This window comes from Clupea harengus, chromosome 24 (assembly GCF_900700415.2).
Source record: "Clupea harengus chromosome 24, Ch_v2.0.2, whole genome shotgun sequence".
Taxonomy (NCBI): Eukaryota; Metazoa; Chordata; class Actinopteri; order Clupeiformes; family Clupeidae; genus Clupea; species Clupea harengus.
Window position 1 is genome coordinate 8647686 of NC_045175.1, and position 15000 is coordinate 8662685.

General features: G+C 43.7%; 2 protein-coding genes across 6 annotated transcripts in view; one reads left to right on the forward strand and one right to left on the reverse strand.

Moving 5' to 3' along the window:
- The window catches only part of actr2a (actin related protein 2a), a 12911-nt gene extending 7818 nt beyond the window's left edge, over nucleotides 1-5093 (reverse strand). Inside the window, exons 1-4 of the mRNA XM_012829044.3 lie at nucleotides 4912-5093; nucleotides 3550-3660; nucleotides 792-1007; nucleotides 452-524 (exon numbers count right to left, since the gene is read on the reverse strand). Coding sequence (XP_012684498.1) covers nucleotides 452-524; nucleotides 792-1007; nucleotides 3550-3660; nucleotides 4912-4959 — 448 coding nt within the window. The 5' untranslated portion in view covers nucleotides 4960-5093. The remainder of the gene's footprint in view (nucleotides 1-451; nucleotides 525-791; nucleotides 1008-3549; nucleotides 3661-4911) is intronic.
- Nucleotides 5094-5756: 663 nt separating this feature from the next.
- Nucleotides 5757-15000, forward strand: part of serhl (serine hydrolase like) — a 9638-nt gene continuing 394 nt past the window's right edge. The window contains exons 1-14 of one of the 5 annotated variants that reach the window (XM_031561800.2): nucleotides 5757-6185; nucleotides 6284-6314; nucleotides 6995-7085; nucleotides 7782-7925; nucleotides 8270-8383; nucleotides 8951-8992; nucleotides 10958-10977; nucleotides 11228-11302; nucleotides 12341-12453; nucleotides 12748-12827; nucleotides 12945-12979; nucleotides 13342-13418; nucleotides 13595-13670; nucleotides 14582-15000. The exon at nucleotides 14582-15000 is cut by the window's right edge and continues 394 nt beyond it. In XM_031561800.2, coding sequence (XP_031417660.1) covers nucleotides 7073-7085; nucleotides 7782-7925; nucleotides 8270-8383; nucleotides 8951-8992; nucleotides 10958-10977; nucleotides 11228-11302; nucleotides 12341-12453; nucleotides 12748-12827; nucleotides 12945-12979; nucleotides 13342-13418; nucleotides 13595-13670; nucleotides 14582-14722 — 930 coding nt within the window. In that variant the 5' untranslated portion in view covers nucleotides 5757-6185; nucleotides 6284-6314; nucleotides 6995-7072 and the 3' untranslated portion in view covers nucleotides 14723-15000. The remainder of the gene's footprint in view (nucleotides 6186-6283; nucleotides 6315-6994; nucleotides 7086-7781; nucleotides 7926-8269; nucleotides 8384-8950; nucleotides 8993-10957; nucleotides 10978-11227; nucleotides 11303-12340; nucleotides 12454-12747; nucleotides 12828-12944; nucleotides 12980-13341; nucleotides 13419-13594; nucleotides 13671-14581) is intronic. The other 4 variants (XM_031561802.2, XM_031561801.2, XM_031561803.2 and 1 more) reach the window with 4 other exon arrangements.

The following is a 15000-nucleotide window of genomic DNA, read 5'->3' on the forward strand; positions in this document are numbered from 1 at the left end:
TCTGCAACATCCCTAACACCCCTGATGTTGTTTTCTTGGACAAGGTTAAAAGGGAGGTAGTAGTCCTTGAGGTAGCCTGTGTCTATGACCTCTATATGGACATAGCCTTCCTTGACAAGTTGACCAAATACCAGCCCATTGTTGCTAAGATGAGAGACCTAGGCTATACATGTAAGCTGGTAGTATTGATATTTGGAAGCCTGGGGCATGTCCATAAGCTTTCAGTCAGGGGGCTACGACTGGCAGGACTTAGTAAGAGACAATCAAAACAACTAGCAAAGTTCTGCTCTGTATCAGCTGTTATAGGTAGTCTTGCTGTTTGGCGTAGGAGATGTTTCTTGTACCCATGAGTCACTAAGCTGTATCCAACCTCTGAGAAATGTTTGAATCCTTTCTGTACAGAATATGATTGGTGGATTCAAATAAATAATTTAAATGTGTGTGCACACACCTTGAGCGTAGAGTGTGAGAACAGCCTGGATGGCAATGTAAACACCACCGAACTGATACGTCTCAAACATCACCTGCACACAGAGACAATGTCATTAGTTTTGTACAATGCAGTCAACTGAGAAGACACTCTACACACACACACACTCTCTCTCTCTCCTTCCCTTTCTCCCTATCTTTCTCTCTCACTCATACCTGTAGGTGCATTCTATTTGTTGGTCTCACACACACACACACACACACACACACACACACACACACACACACACACACACACACACACACACACACACACACACACACACACACACACACACACACACACACACACACACACACACCTCAATGATCTTCTCGCGGTTCTTGGTGGGGTTCATGGGCGGCTCGGTGAGCAGGATCTTGCAGCCGCGCGGCTCGACGTTGAGCTTCTCGGGCCCGAAGGTGTAGTCCCACAGGTGGCGCATGTCGTCCCAGTTCCGCACGATGCCGTTCTCCATGGGGTAGTTCACCTCCAGCATGGAGCGCAGCTCCGACGCCTCGTCCCCCACCATCAGGTCCTGACAAGAGGGTTGGGGGTCAGAGGGGAGAGGTCATGAGGTCGGAGGTCATGAGGAAGGAACAGGTCGTTAGTGGTCAGAGAGAGAGAGAGAAAAGAGAGAGAGAGAGAGAGAAGAGAGAGAGAGGGAGAGAAAAGAGAGAGAGAGGGAGAGAAAAGAGAGAGGGAGAGAAAAGAGAGAGTGAGGGAGAGAGAAAGAAAGGAACTGAGTGGGAGGTAAGCATCAGTTTGATCAGTCATGCTGTGAAATACTGCGCTGTGACACAAAAGACTGTGAACCACGGAAAAATAAAGCACATGTTTAAACGACAGAAAGCCCTGATGGGTCTGTGGTGCCGATTTGGCCCTGGACAATATCTGTGGTGTCCTACACTGCCTGCTGTGCACCCAAATACTGTTACGTTGCACTTTCTAATGATTCAGCTATGATTTCCCCCAAACAGTGTCCCTGTTTAAAACCGCTAATGGCGTCCAGGCTCTCCAGGCATTCTCAACCTCAGCAACTACAACAACAACCACACTGTTTAGGATAACCTGAAAAACAAAGCTGGGTATCTGTCCTATATCAAGTTAGGATACACAAATGGCTACACACTAGGACTGACAAGAGACCTTAGCAGAACAGTTACCGCAAGCCCAAAATAAAAGAAAGTCGCACGCTGAATACAGCTTACTAGCAATACATTCTTTTTTGTAATTACAATGTGTTGCAATTCATTGAGGTTATGCTGCAGAACATTTGACAGTCACAGGAGCAGAGTAGTGGTAAAAAAGTGGTTACTTAGCATCACTGCAGTCTACCAGCAACAACAAGCTCTAGCAGAGAGGTTAAGGCGTATCTCTTGCACATCAGCGTCTTATTTATAACTTAACTTCTGTTCCTGTTTTCAGAGGGGGTTATTTTTAATCAAAAAAATTAACCCGTTACACTAAAAAAAAAATGACAGCAGTGGAGGAAGTTGATAGAGAGCACAGGACAGAATGAACGTGCGTTTTGCTCATGCAGGTTAGGAAATACTTCCTTATTCTATAGACACGCTTAACTCGAGCCGAAACCTTTTCAGTTCTTTATCTGCTGAGTAACATGCAATCACACAGTGTGAATCAGCTCACAATCAAGCCCAGATTTCAAACAGTCTATTACATCCTTACCCTAAGCATCCTATGTTTGGATTCAACTTGCTACTGATTTAATGTCAACGTGTTCAAGGGTTTCTGTTAGGTAAACTGCTTCCTCTAATGGCGGTTCAAGATGAGGCCGGCGCTAAGAGGAGCTAAGTGTATGCAAGGCTAATTAATAGTTAACTTTGTATGTAGGTTGCCGTGTCTCACATTACCGAGACAGATTTAGGCTGACCTAGGCTGAAGGTCATGACCTCTTCTGCACAGACAAAGCAAGGGGTTGTTTCAATTATTGAGCGAAACGGGGAAACATGAGATGTGGAGGGAACACTTGTCCTACAACACCAAATCTGTGCACGTGTGTGTGTGTGTGTGTAGGGGAGAGGCCGAGCAAGAGAGAGGCAGGGAAGGAAATAGAGGGAGAGAGATAAAGAGAGAGAGATAGAATGTGTGGTGTGAAATAGTACGAGAGAATGTGTGGGTGAATAATAGCTGCTAATGGCTACATGTTTCAGCAAGAGATGGGTGAGACAGTGAAGGACCACGCCATACGTCTCAAAGGAGACAGGGTGAGACATTAGGAGACAGAAACAGGTCCCCAACACAAACTCAATGGAGGCACGTTGCCACACACACCCAGTAGGCCCCATCGGTGCCACTGATAAGAGACAGTGTCATGGCTGTGTTGGCCTGGTTAATGAGTAAGCCAAAATCACACCCTGATAACAGAGTGTAAATCAGCGCTGCCACACTAAACAGCTACAGGTCAGGTGCCTATTCAGGCTGACTTTTGTTTTTATACGATCGTTTAGTAGATGTTCGTATATTCACATATATATAGTATGTATTTGTGGAGATATACATTCACCATATATCCCCTATTGGAGTATTATGGGATGTTTCCTAGAGAGGTCCCTTAGTTGTCTTATAGAAGGAGAGAAGCTGAAGAGTCCGTTAATGATGGAACGCTGATCACAGAACACCTTGCAAAAAGTATCTCATTGATTTGCAGGTCTTTTACTTGACAAAACAATGACTCTGTGCGAATCACTCTTGGTGCAATCTGAGATTTGCTGGTGACAAATTCGAGTAATGTATCAGCAAATCAGAACTTGTCCAGTATCAAACAGCAGCCAACGTCCTTTGATTAACTCTTCCCCTTTATGCATGATTAATGTGAATTTCCAATTAATATTGTAAACAATGTGACATGAGCATAACGTGGATAGTGATTGGATAATGGGATAATGGTCATGGAGATGGAGATGGAGATGAGGAATACATGATTGGTTAACGCAGCTTTGACAGGCAGGAGGAGCTGTTAGTGTCAGGTGAAGAAGAGAGACTGTTTGGCTGTTGGAGGGAGTGTGATTGGTTAATAGGAATGTGACAATGCAATACAGAGGAGGTTGATTGGTTACCTTGATCTCAATGTTGCCCACTTTGGCCGTGGAGCGGATGATGGGCCGGCCCACCAGCGCTGGGAAGATGTGCTCAGGGAAGTTGGACCCTGCAAAGCCGCACTTCACAAACTGAAAGAGGGAGAGAATGAGTGAGAGATGTTTTACCCAATCTTATTTTTACTTTTTTTTTTTTCAATCCTATTTTGTAGAGCACCTAGTCACATCTTCTGGCCTTTTCTCATTGTGTTAGAAAAGAGGTATGACTTGATTTGAACTGTGTGTTGCAGGTGTAATTTGAATGCACAGGACACCCTGCATAGGCCCTTTAAACACGAAGCGCCACTGAAAGAGGATGGGGAGATCAAGCAAGAAGGAGACCAGACAACCGATAAGGCTACAGTCTGCAAGTCAACAACTCTACGCTTCAAAAGTTTTTTTGGACCGCTAAACTGTCGAAAAAAAGACTTAAGACCAAAGCAATCGATGGCTTCATGGTAAAATACCTGCATTTAGACTGTACTCTAGTGGTCAACAGGTGTTCAAAATATGTTCACCAAATACAATTATAGGTTCCTGAGAAAAACTTAAGATGCATATATCTTTCAATTATAAAACAAAATTTGAAGCGTCGGGTTGGTAAATACAAAGACGTGAGAAGCCAGTGGAGAAGTGGCGGTGGAAATGAGACCGACAGACAGATATCCGAGTGATGCCTTGTACGGTTACATCTCTGCAACTTCCTTTTTACACTGCAACAATAACTCGCTAGCCAGCTAGCGATGGCTGCCTAGCCATTATGACAGAGCTCGACAGCTTGCTAACAAATTCATTGAAGCTTCTGGCTAGCTAGCTAGCTAGCTGTACAAGTATACAAGCTGGGCTACACTAACCATTAACAATTCCAGACAGAATATAGTAACACTAATGATGCAATGCGGCGTGGGCACTAATATTCTCAGTGGAGAAATAATGGGCATTTATGTCACACACTGTTGGGAATTGATACAGCAGTTGGCTAGCTGGCTACTTCCAGTTAGCTGTGTCAAAACGGCTGGATGATAGAGATCTGTCATTCCATTTAAGTGAGAACAGCCTAGCCTTAATACAACAATGCGCATACAGCCTTTATGGGATGCAAAACGTCTCATCCTGACCGACTCCACCACGATATACCACTCCCATCTATCATTCACAGCCCGCATTTGCATTCCTTTGATATAACATAACCCACCCAGTCTAGGTCTTTAGTAAGGCTACTGTTGCAAGCTACTTCCTGTTTCTACTGAACCTATTTTACCGCAAGAAAAGAGACACTAATGAAAAACCAGGGACAAACACAGCATTATTGAACACTAGAACGCGGACTGGTTTCAAACTTACCCCGGTACCATTGTCGCAAACCACCACTTTCCTTCCCTGACTGTCCATTTCTTGTCTGATTCTGGGAGCCCGCAGTCCTGCCCTGCACAACTTTCTTCTTCTGCGAGGCGGAAATCACACACCCTCGGGTCCCTGCAACGGGCTTCTTCCGGATGAAAAAGCATGTGACCTCATCACTCAGCAAGTGTCGACCAACGAAGTACAGCAGACAATTACCTGACACAAAGTCTTATATTTAGGTTTTGTTTTGGACAATTGACTGTTAACGTCTTGTAAATCAGAATAACGGATAGGGTTTATACATGTTGTAATTGTCTGTCTGCCTGATAGAGTACAATAGGAGTAATGACTACGTCATTGTACAGAGCTGGAAGAACTTGGCTGTACTTGGGATGCTTCTGCTTGACTTTGCATGACATCAGGCTTAGAAGACTGATGCCATAGTTGATCAGACAACAATTTGCTCGGATTCAATAAACACTAACATAGGTTGGGTTTGAGCGCCCTCGTGTGGCTAGTTGCTCTCTCGCCTTGATCTTTTAGTTTGACGTGCAGATACATTTGACATTTGATATGATTGATACAAATGGGAAAGTCACTGTATGAGTAAACCCACAATGGGGATCGTAAGTATAGGAAATAATGAGAGTGATCTCTTGATCTACTACAGTATATGTTCAAATGGTCTCTGTCCAACCAGTCACCAACCTCGAAGACTTTTAATTTGACACGGTTTGAACAATTTACTGTAGTATGTCAGAGATGTGAATGTTCACCGCAGTCATAACTGCGCGAATTGTTCTCACAAGATAGAGGCGTAAATGCAATATAAGTTACTGTTGTAATGCTAAAAGTATAGGTATAGTTAATTTAACTGAAAAGGTTAAAGTCCTCTTTAGCTTATCAATAATATTGTTGTTATTTCTCCTTTAATGTGGTCCTTCTCCTCACTAAACACATTTTACGCCGTTAACTTGCTTACACCGAAAAAGGGAACTGGGAACATGCTCCTCTTGACAACTCCACGGCTAGTCACATCTCTGGAAAGTTGAGTAAAGGTTGCTATTAGTTATCTGTTTTCAATTTGCTAATGCACTGGCAGTTTTACTAAGATTCTGTACACTAATTCATTCTATGGTGCTACTTAAATCCATGTCGTCCATATGTCTCATCAAGGTTGGGAACCTATCAACTTATCAAAGAGCTAGCTAAGGGTAAGTCTAACATAAAGATAGTGGAGTTCAGGTGGCGACCTGGCGAACTTTACCTGAATGGTAAGAGCCCGCCTAACCTCATTTATGTTTTGATATATGCAAAGGCTATTTTGCATATATTTTCCTGAGCCTGCGTTTATTTGTCGTCTCAATTGTAGTGCCAGCTAAACCTTTGTTTGGCAGACCGCGGTGAGTTTTGTCAGTCATTATGTTAACCTGTTACGTTAAAGCTACTTACCCTTACAGTCGTTGATGTTAACTTACTCATTTTGCTATTAGTTATCTGTTTGATCACCATCACGACATTCTGTGGATCCCTGTAAAATGTACAGGAATGCTAGCTTATTCCGCGCATTTAAACAACGAGAGAGATTACAACGATAAATGACAAGTCTTTGCTTTCAGCAAACATCAATGTGGTCGACAGGAAAGGGTCGGCTGATCTATGTAGGCAGACGAAGCAGTCCTTAATAAAAAGGAATCCAGGAATGGATTCATGGTGTCATATCCTATTGATAACTTACCTGTGCTGCTTATTGCACAAACAAACGGACAAACAGTGCCCCCCACTGGCCAAATAAAAAAATGACATGATTCGCATGTCATTGTCATGAAGCACAAAAATAGATTTCAATATGTGTAATCTGTTTTTGTTGTGGAATGTGGAAATCGACCGGAGGTTTTGTAGGATGAGATTTGTTTCTTATGCTTTGTGGTAGGTCAGATTTATTCCACTCAAAACAGGTATTTTCTGTTGTTACTTATTGTTACTTGGGGCCCCCGGAACACCCTAGCTCTCGGGTTCACAATGTTATGTACACTGTTTCAACCACCAGCCACCGCTGCTCTCATAGAGTCTCTGCCTTTAGGTTTGAGCCTCTGACCCCTGAAGTCGTTCTCACAATGATTCAAGCCTTGAATGGTGCCAGACAACTTGCCACGACTACATGAAACGCGCTGGTAAGATAGCCACTCTTTCATAAAACGTATTTATCCAGGTGTAATTACGTACCCACAGATGTTCAAACTGACAAACAGTGACCCCCACTGGCCCAATTAGAATTGACATTAAGCGCATGTCATTGTCATGAAGCACAAAAATAGATTTTTAAATGTGTAATCTGTTTTGGTTGTGGGATGTGGAAGTAGCCCGGAGGTTTGTAGTTTTTAGTGTTGGCATTTTAACATTTTAATAGTCACAGAGGTTTAGGCCCATACTCTTTTTCAACGACTTATTTGTTCTGTGTTGACATAAGGTTGGGTCTGTTGAGTTATAGTGTTGCTCTTGCCATACTAAAAGAAAGTATTACTTCCTGTAGGTTACACTGTCATTAAATTCTTTAACTATATCTAAAAATTGCTCACATACAGTAAAAGGTATCTGTGCAGGGATAGACGTGGTTCCAATTCCAATTCAAAATGGAGGCAACCCTTAACACAGATTCATCAGAGGTTCTGCACAATTCATTCTGGTTGTAAAGGAACCCCTAGAATAATTCTGAAGGAACTCCCTGTCAGACGTTTCTTAGAGGGACCTCAGTGGAGACGAACCGAAGAAGCATGTAGGGTTCTTCAGCATTGCTAGTTCTTTCTCTAGGAGTGTAGTGATATTTTAGATCAGCTTTAAGTGATAAATATTACATTCTGTAATAACAGCCTCAGAGTTCCGTTTGCCAGTCCCTTGGGGGGAGCTGAGAGGGCAGGTTTGGGGTCCTGAGGAGGGCCGTCCAATCTTATGCCTGCATGGCTGGGCAGACAACTCCGGGTCCTTCAACACCCTGATCCCGCTGTTGCCACAAGGTAGGGTGTGTGTGTGTGTGTGTGTGTGTGTGTGTGTGTGTGTGTGTGTGTGTGTGTGTGTCTGTTTGTCTGTCTGTCTGTCTGTCTGTCTGTCTGTGTGTATGTCCGGTGTGTGTGTGTGTGTGTGTGTGTGTCCGGTGTGTGTGTGTGTGTTTTTTCAGTAGATGAAATGACATATGCATAATGAAAACTGCACAGGAGAATTTGTCTTGTACTTTATTTTCACTATAATCGCCCTGTATCTCTCTCTCTCTCTCTTCTCTCGCCCTCCTTCTCTCCCTCTCTCTCTCCCTCTCTCTCTCTCTCTCCCTCCTTCTCTCCCTCTCTCTCTCTCCCCTGTTAAGAGTGGAGGTGTGTGGCAGTGGACATGGCAGGTCATGGCCTCTCTTCCCCACGGCCTCCTGGAGTATTCTACACCTTCCCTGCATATATCACTGACGTGAGGAGAGTTGTCGAAGGTGCAGAGTAGCGTTAACTCGTCCTTACACAGAGCTCAGCTTTACACACACTCTTTACACACACTCTTTACACACACACACTCTTTCATAAGAAAAAAAGGCATTGTGGGTAAACAAGCTTATTGATGTATGAAGAAGATTTACCCTTTGAAAGAACATTGTTTTTGTTTGAACACTGTTTACAGTAATAAGGTGGGTGTAACACAATAATAAATCAGTGTAGTTGTGGGAAGCACAAATTACATCCTGTGATGCATTTCCTTGTTTATATTTGAGCCCTCCCCTTGGGTAATGGCATAGTTATAAGCTAAATTATATATATATATATATGTGTGTGTGTGTGTGTGTGTGTAATAAGTCCCCCTTGTCTAAATTATTATGTGTGTGTGTGTGTGCGCGTGTGTGTGCGCGCGTGTGTGTGTGTGTGCGCGGTGTGTGTGCGCACGTGTGTGTGTGTGTGTGTGTGTGTGTAATAAGTCCCCCTTGTGTAAAACAACACCTTGAAAGGCTCTCATGTATCATTGAAGATGATTGATGTGTACTAATGTGTGACTCATCTCTCCGCAGCCCTCCAATGGAAGCGGTTCTCCATACTTGGCCACAGCATGGGTGAGTGTTAGGACCCAACATCATATCTGGGTATTTTTAGGCTGATTGGCAATACACAGTATATATCTTGGTAACTCACTTTAGCGACACAGAAAATCCGACTCAGTAGTGATTGAGTGCTCATCATCAGAGTCCCTTGTTGACTGGACAACTATGGCTGCTTCCATTCAGATATTTTGGCGATGTTGTGAGAGAGTTACAATATAGAATCAGAGCTGTCTTGCAGCAGGAAATGCACAGGAGAAAACAGTATCAAAAGACAGTAGTGTTGAATGGTTCACAGAAATGGCTCGACTTTGTACTGATCAACACCAAACCCACCTTCTCAGTTTTCCCATATACTATTCAGATGAGGGTGGCTCCAAATCTAAAGATTGCCTTCAAAATTATAGTATTGCCTAGAAACATGTGCCTAAAAACTACGTATTTTACCTTTAAAATTGCATTGCCTAAAGTCACCCTGCGTACAAGGGTGTGCATAAAAGGAAAAGGTCAAAGGTCACTGCCTTGTCATGCTGATAAACAGTAGGTGAAAGTTGAGGGGCTTACGTGTCACCATGGCTACCGCAGTTTGACGTACTTGGTGCACGTTTGCTCTCTATCATGCCTGGTGTGGTCGGTCCCCATATGCCTGGAAGTGAAAATATAAAACCAAATATGAAAGCTATTTGTTTACAAGAACTTGAATGCTTGAAATGCTTAAAATTATGCCAGTTCTTAACACTGAAGCACTGTTCTTAAAAGAGAATTTAACATTTTTGACAATTTGTTAGAGTTTTATGAACTTCATTAAACAGTTTGTTTATTAAACAGTACATTTTAAAACATTAAATTGACTATTGGCTACCCCCGTCCTCAGGGCCAAATTCTTGAGCAGTTTGTGATGAGTTTGGCATTCTGTCATCCTGTCTCCCTGCTGATGGTTTTAGAAACGCTTTGAATGTGCTTCCAAATACCCGGGAGTGCAAAACGCAACTGCAAAGTAAAAGGAATTTGTTTAAAAAAAAAAAAAAAAATTGAAATATTTTAAATGCCTCGAGCCTCTTCTCCATGCAGAAACGTACACAACGGTGCACTGCTTTTAGAGAGAAGAACAGCAGGACTGAGACATTTCATTTTCTGCTTTTTATTAAGCAGGACATTTATTATTATTATTACTATTATTGATGTTATTATTATTAATATTATTGATAATTGATTTAAATTGTATATTTGTATATTGATTTAATTTGTATTACCTGGCGTTATGCATCCACCGTCCTCATAGCCGGGTTCTAGGTCAGTCTGCCATGAATGTGGCATTCTGTTATGCTGTAGTTTGTGGTTGGTGGGTTGGTGGACTGCCTATGCTGCCTATGCTGCCTATGCTGCCTATGCTGCCTATGCTGTCTATGCTGCCTATGCTGCCTATGCTGTCTATGCTGTCTATGCTGCCTATGCCTATGCTGCCTATGCTGCCTATGCTGTCTATGCTGTCTATGCTGCCTATGCTGCCTATGCTGTCTATACTGCCTATGCTGCCTATGCTGCCTATGCTGTCTATACTGCCTATGCTGCCTATGCTGCCTATGCTGCCTATGCTGCCTATGCTGCCTATGCTGTCTATACTGCCTATGCTGCCTATGCTGCCTATGCTGCCTATGCTGCCTATGCCTATGCTGCCTATACTGCCTATGCCTATGCACATACCTATGTATTCCAATGACAAATTCTTAATCCCAGCCTATGCTGCCTATGCTGCCTTATGCCGTACCCTATGCTGCCTACTGCTGGCCTATGCTGCCTATGCTGCCTATGCTGTCCTATGCTGCCTTATGCTGCCTAATGCCTGCCTATGCTGCCTATGCTGCCCTGCCATTGCCTATGCTGCCTATACTGCCTATGCCTATGCACATACCTATGTATTCCAATGACAAATTCTTAATCCCAGTACGGTGACCCAAATGTCTTTCTCTGTTCTCACAGGGGGCAATGTGGCTGGAATGGTAAGCACGGGACGACAGCGTTATTTGCACTGCTTTATCTGCCATCTAACCCCAGCTGACATATGAGACATGTTATTGCTCAAGGGTGGAGATGGGGAGTCTATGTTGACTTCAGCTGGAAGTGTTGGTATAGGTGTGGCATGTTGTCTGTGGATAATTAAGCGAGTGTTTTGTTTTGTCTGGGCAGTTCAGCTTGTTTTGACACTCGTTTGTTTGTTGGTGTGTTTGTTTGTTTGTTGTCTGTTGACAGTTCAGTGCACTGTTCCCTGAGATGGTGGAGGGTCTGGTGCTTCTGGATTCCTATGGGTTCCTGCCCACTAACACGGTACTCAGACACTTTATCTCCTTCTCATTCTAGTGTTATCTCTGAGGTTCAGGTTGGTTTGCATACTTTAGGGAGAAGAGAGTGTGTGTGTGGTGTGTGTGTGTGTGTGTGTGTGTGTGTGTGTGTGTGTGTGTGTGTGTGTGTGTAGTGAACATATCACTGTGCAGTGAGCACTACCCCTACAGAGAGGGTGGACCCAACAGATGTTTTATTGATGAGGGAACATGGTGAGAGAGGGAGGGAAGGAGAGAGGGAAGGAGGGAGGGAGAGAAAGATTCCCCCTCTCTGTCCTGTCCTCTATCTGCCCTCTCCTTTCATCTCTCAGATGCCACTGACATCACAGGCCACTGACATCACAGGCCACTGACATCACAGACCACTGACATCACAGGCCACTGACATCACAGGCCACTGACATCACAGGCCACTGACATCACAGACCACTGACTGAACTGGTGTGTACTATACAGTACTTTGCAGAGGTTTTAGGCACGTTTGAAACAATGCTGTAAAGCGAGGATGCTTGACACAAATAGTTTTTACTTTATCGATTAACAACACACACACTGTATATACAAAAGAATTTTTGAAAGTCAGAAAATAGTGACACGCTAATAACGTTAGCCAGACTCTGAATGCTCTACTATTCACACACAGTTTATACACAATGAGACTAATCTCATTCTACATCATATTCACACACACAATTCACACCACATTCACACACGTCCATAGACACACAGATGTGCAGAGTCACGTAACTACCACCCAGTTATCCATACCCTTTGTTACCCTTCCCACAGTCAGTTTTCGGTGCTCAGAGAAACATTGCCAGCAACATTCTAGAACCATCCACTCGTCCACTCCTACCCCCCATACTCTTTGGTGATTTAACACTTGAACTGTGATTTACCACTCTAATGCCTCTGTCTCGATGAGTGTGCTATTACATAAAAAAAAAAAGAAGTACTTCATTTCAACTGGCTTTTCTCTTTCCATGCCTCCCTCCTCTTGTCCTCCTTCCTTCCTAAACTAAAGAACGAGCTGCCCGGGATAGTGAGGCAGGGGATTGAGGAAATGGTGCGGTTGGAGGAGACTGAGAAGGATGGGAAGAAGGAGAGGATTTATACCTATGAGAAGGCCATGCAGAGGTAATCTCTCACTCTTCTGAGTGTTCTCTCTGAATGTGATCGCTTAAGCTGCCTGGAGGTGATTGATTGCTTCTGTCTGGAGTGGGCCGACATGATCCTCCAGTAGAGCAGGACTGTGAATTGCGGCTGTGGTTTCACTTCTTCAGAGCTTCAGCATGTCAGCAAAGATTTATTTAGTTTTTAGGGTGAAAAAATACTGCAATGAACATTGTGGTAATGTCTCACCCTGTCTCACCCTTTCTCTCTCTCTCTCTCTCTCTCTCTCTCTCTCTCTCTTCCTCCTCACTCTCTTAGGTTAATGGCAGCCAACCCTCATCTATCAGAGCAATCAGCTAAGAACCTTCTAGAAAGGGGAATAAGAGAGGTTGAAGGAGGTATGTTTATTTCTCTCTCTCAATTCGCCCCACATATCTTGCCTGGCATTCTTACGTTTGTTAGTTTGTTTGTCATTTTGTTTCTCATTAAAAACTCTTCCCATTCTCCCCCTTTAGGTTTTGTGTTCACGAGAGACTTCAGACTCAACCTGGTAAGTGTCTGTTTGACACCAATACAGCTATGTGAAGTACCTGTATGTCCGCATGCAAATGTTATACTTCTGAGACCACTGCATGCGACATTGCATTTGCATTGACTGTCAAGGTCTAACGTTTTATTTCCTTGGGAAGTCTTTATGGGTCCAAACTTTTACTAAGGACACATGAGAGATCGCCCCCTAGTGGTGTGGAGTCCAGTATTAGTGTTAGAACGCTATAACCGGCAACCACAAAACGGCTATACAAAGTAATCCCACGGGGCATGCATCTGCTTTTCCGCCACTGACAGGCGAAGTGTTTTAATCTGTGTGAGTTTTTGTGTGGGACATAAAAAAAAATGTGTTTGTTGTTTCAGAAAAACGTGACCCGCAATAGTCTGGAGCAGTGTTTAGAGTATCAGTCCAGGATCCAGGCCCGTGTGCTGCTCTTAATGTAAGAGTATCTCTCTCTCTTTCTTTCATCATTTTTTCTCTATATCCCCCTCTTTTACTTACCTGCACGTTGTCGTTCTTTTTGCCAATGTGGTTTTATTTCAATAGTGGATCGAGTTTTTACTCCCTCTCTCTCCTCTTTCTCTTTCTATCTCCCCACCCCTCTATCTGATGCAGGGCTGATGCTGGTCTGAATAAATCCTTCCCCCTACCTGAAGGCTGCTCTGAGTCCCTCATGAACGGGTACCAGAGAGTGAGTACACACACACACACACACACACACACACACACACACACACACACACACACACACACACACACACACACACACACACACACACACAACACGTACACAAACTCAAGTAAGCCTTGTTGGCACCCACCCACCGACAGGACACACATCAGAAATGCCTGGATCAACATCTGGATGAATGGTCTCACACACACACACACACACACACACACACACACACACACACACACACACACACACACACACCCTAAAGGTCATGCAGTAAGTGCACTATATTCAATCCAAAGTGGCACAGACTAGATGTGTGTACGTGTACATGCAATCTCATATTCAAGAGAAAGAACATGTTTCTCAGTCTCAGGTTGAATTATTTAGGATCAGCCTATTAGCCACATGAATGCAAGTACACACATCCTCACTCAAAAGTACACACATCCTCACTCAAAAGTACACACATCCTCACTCAAAAGGGCACACATCCTCACTCAAAAGTACACACATCCTCACTCAAAAGTGCACACATCCTCACTCAAAAGTGTGGCATTCTGTATCGAAGACGTACAACCCTGTAACCTGTGTGTCACTTCCCCATTCCACTACCTCTCTTTCACTGTCCGTCTCTCTCTTTCCTTCTCACTCTGTCTCTCTCTCACTCTGTCTCTCTCTCTCTCACTCTGTCTCTCTCTCTCTCACTCTCTCTCTCTCTCTCTCTCACTCTGTCTCTCTCTCTCTCACTCTGTCTCTCTCTCTCTCACTCTGTCTCTCTCTCACTCTCTCTCTCACACACACACACTCTGTCTCTCTCTCTCTCTCACTCTCTCTCTCTCTCACTCTGTCTCTCTCTCTCTCTCTCACACTCTCTCTTTCTCTCTCACTGTCTCTCTTTCTCTTTCTTTCTTTCTCTCCTGCAGAGTAAGAACATGAAAGTCATGACGGTGTCAGGTGATCATCACGTTCACATGAACCAGCCGGAGGGCCTAGTGCCCATCATCACCGACTTCCTGCAGTCCGTCGGCTCAGCGCAAGCCACTGAGAACACAGCCAAGCTATAACACAAGCTCATTTTACTTACACACACATGCGGGCACACACACACACACACACACACACACACACACACACACACACACACACACACACACATATCATACATACATACATACATACACATGTGCGCAACTTTTAGTTCACTGATCAAATGAACAAGAACTAATTTGAATAAATAATTGTATTTGTCATAAATAAATATAGCTCACAATTACATACTTCTTAACGCAAGCTGTAAACACTACAAAGTTCTGTGCATCTAGTTTCTTCATTTCAGTGCATG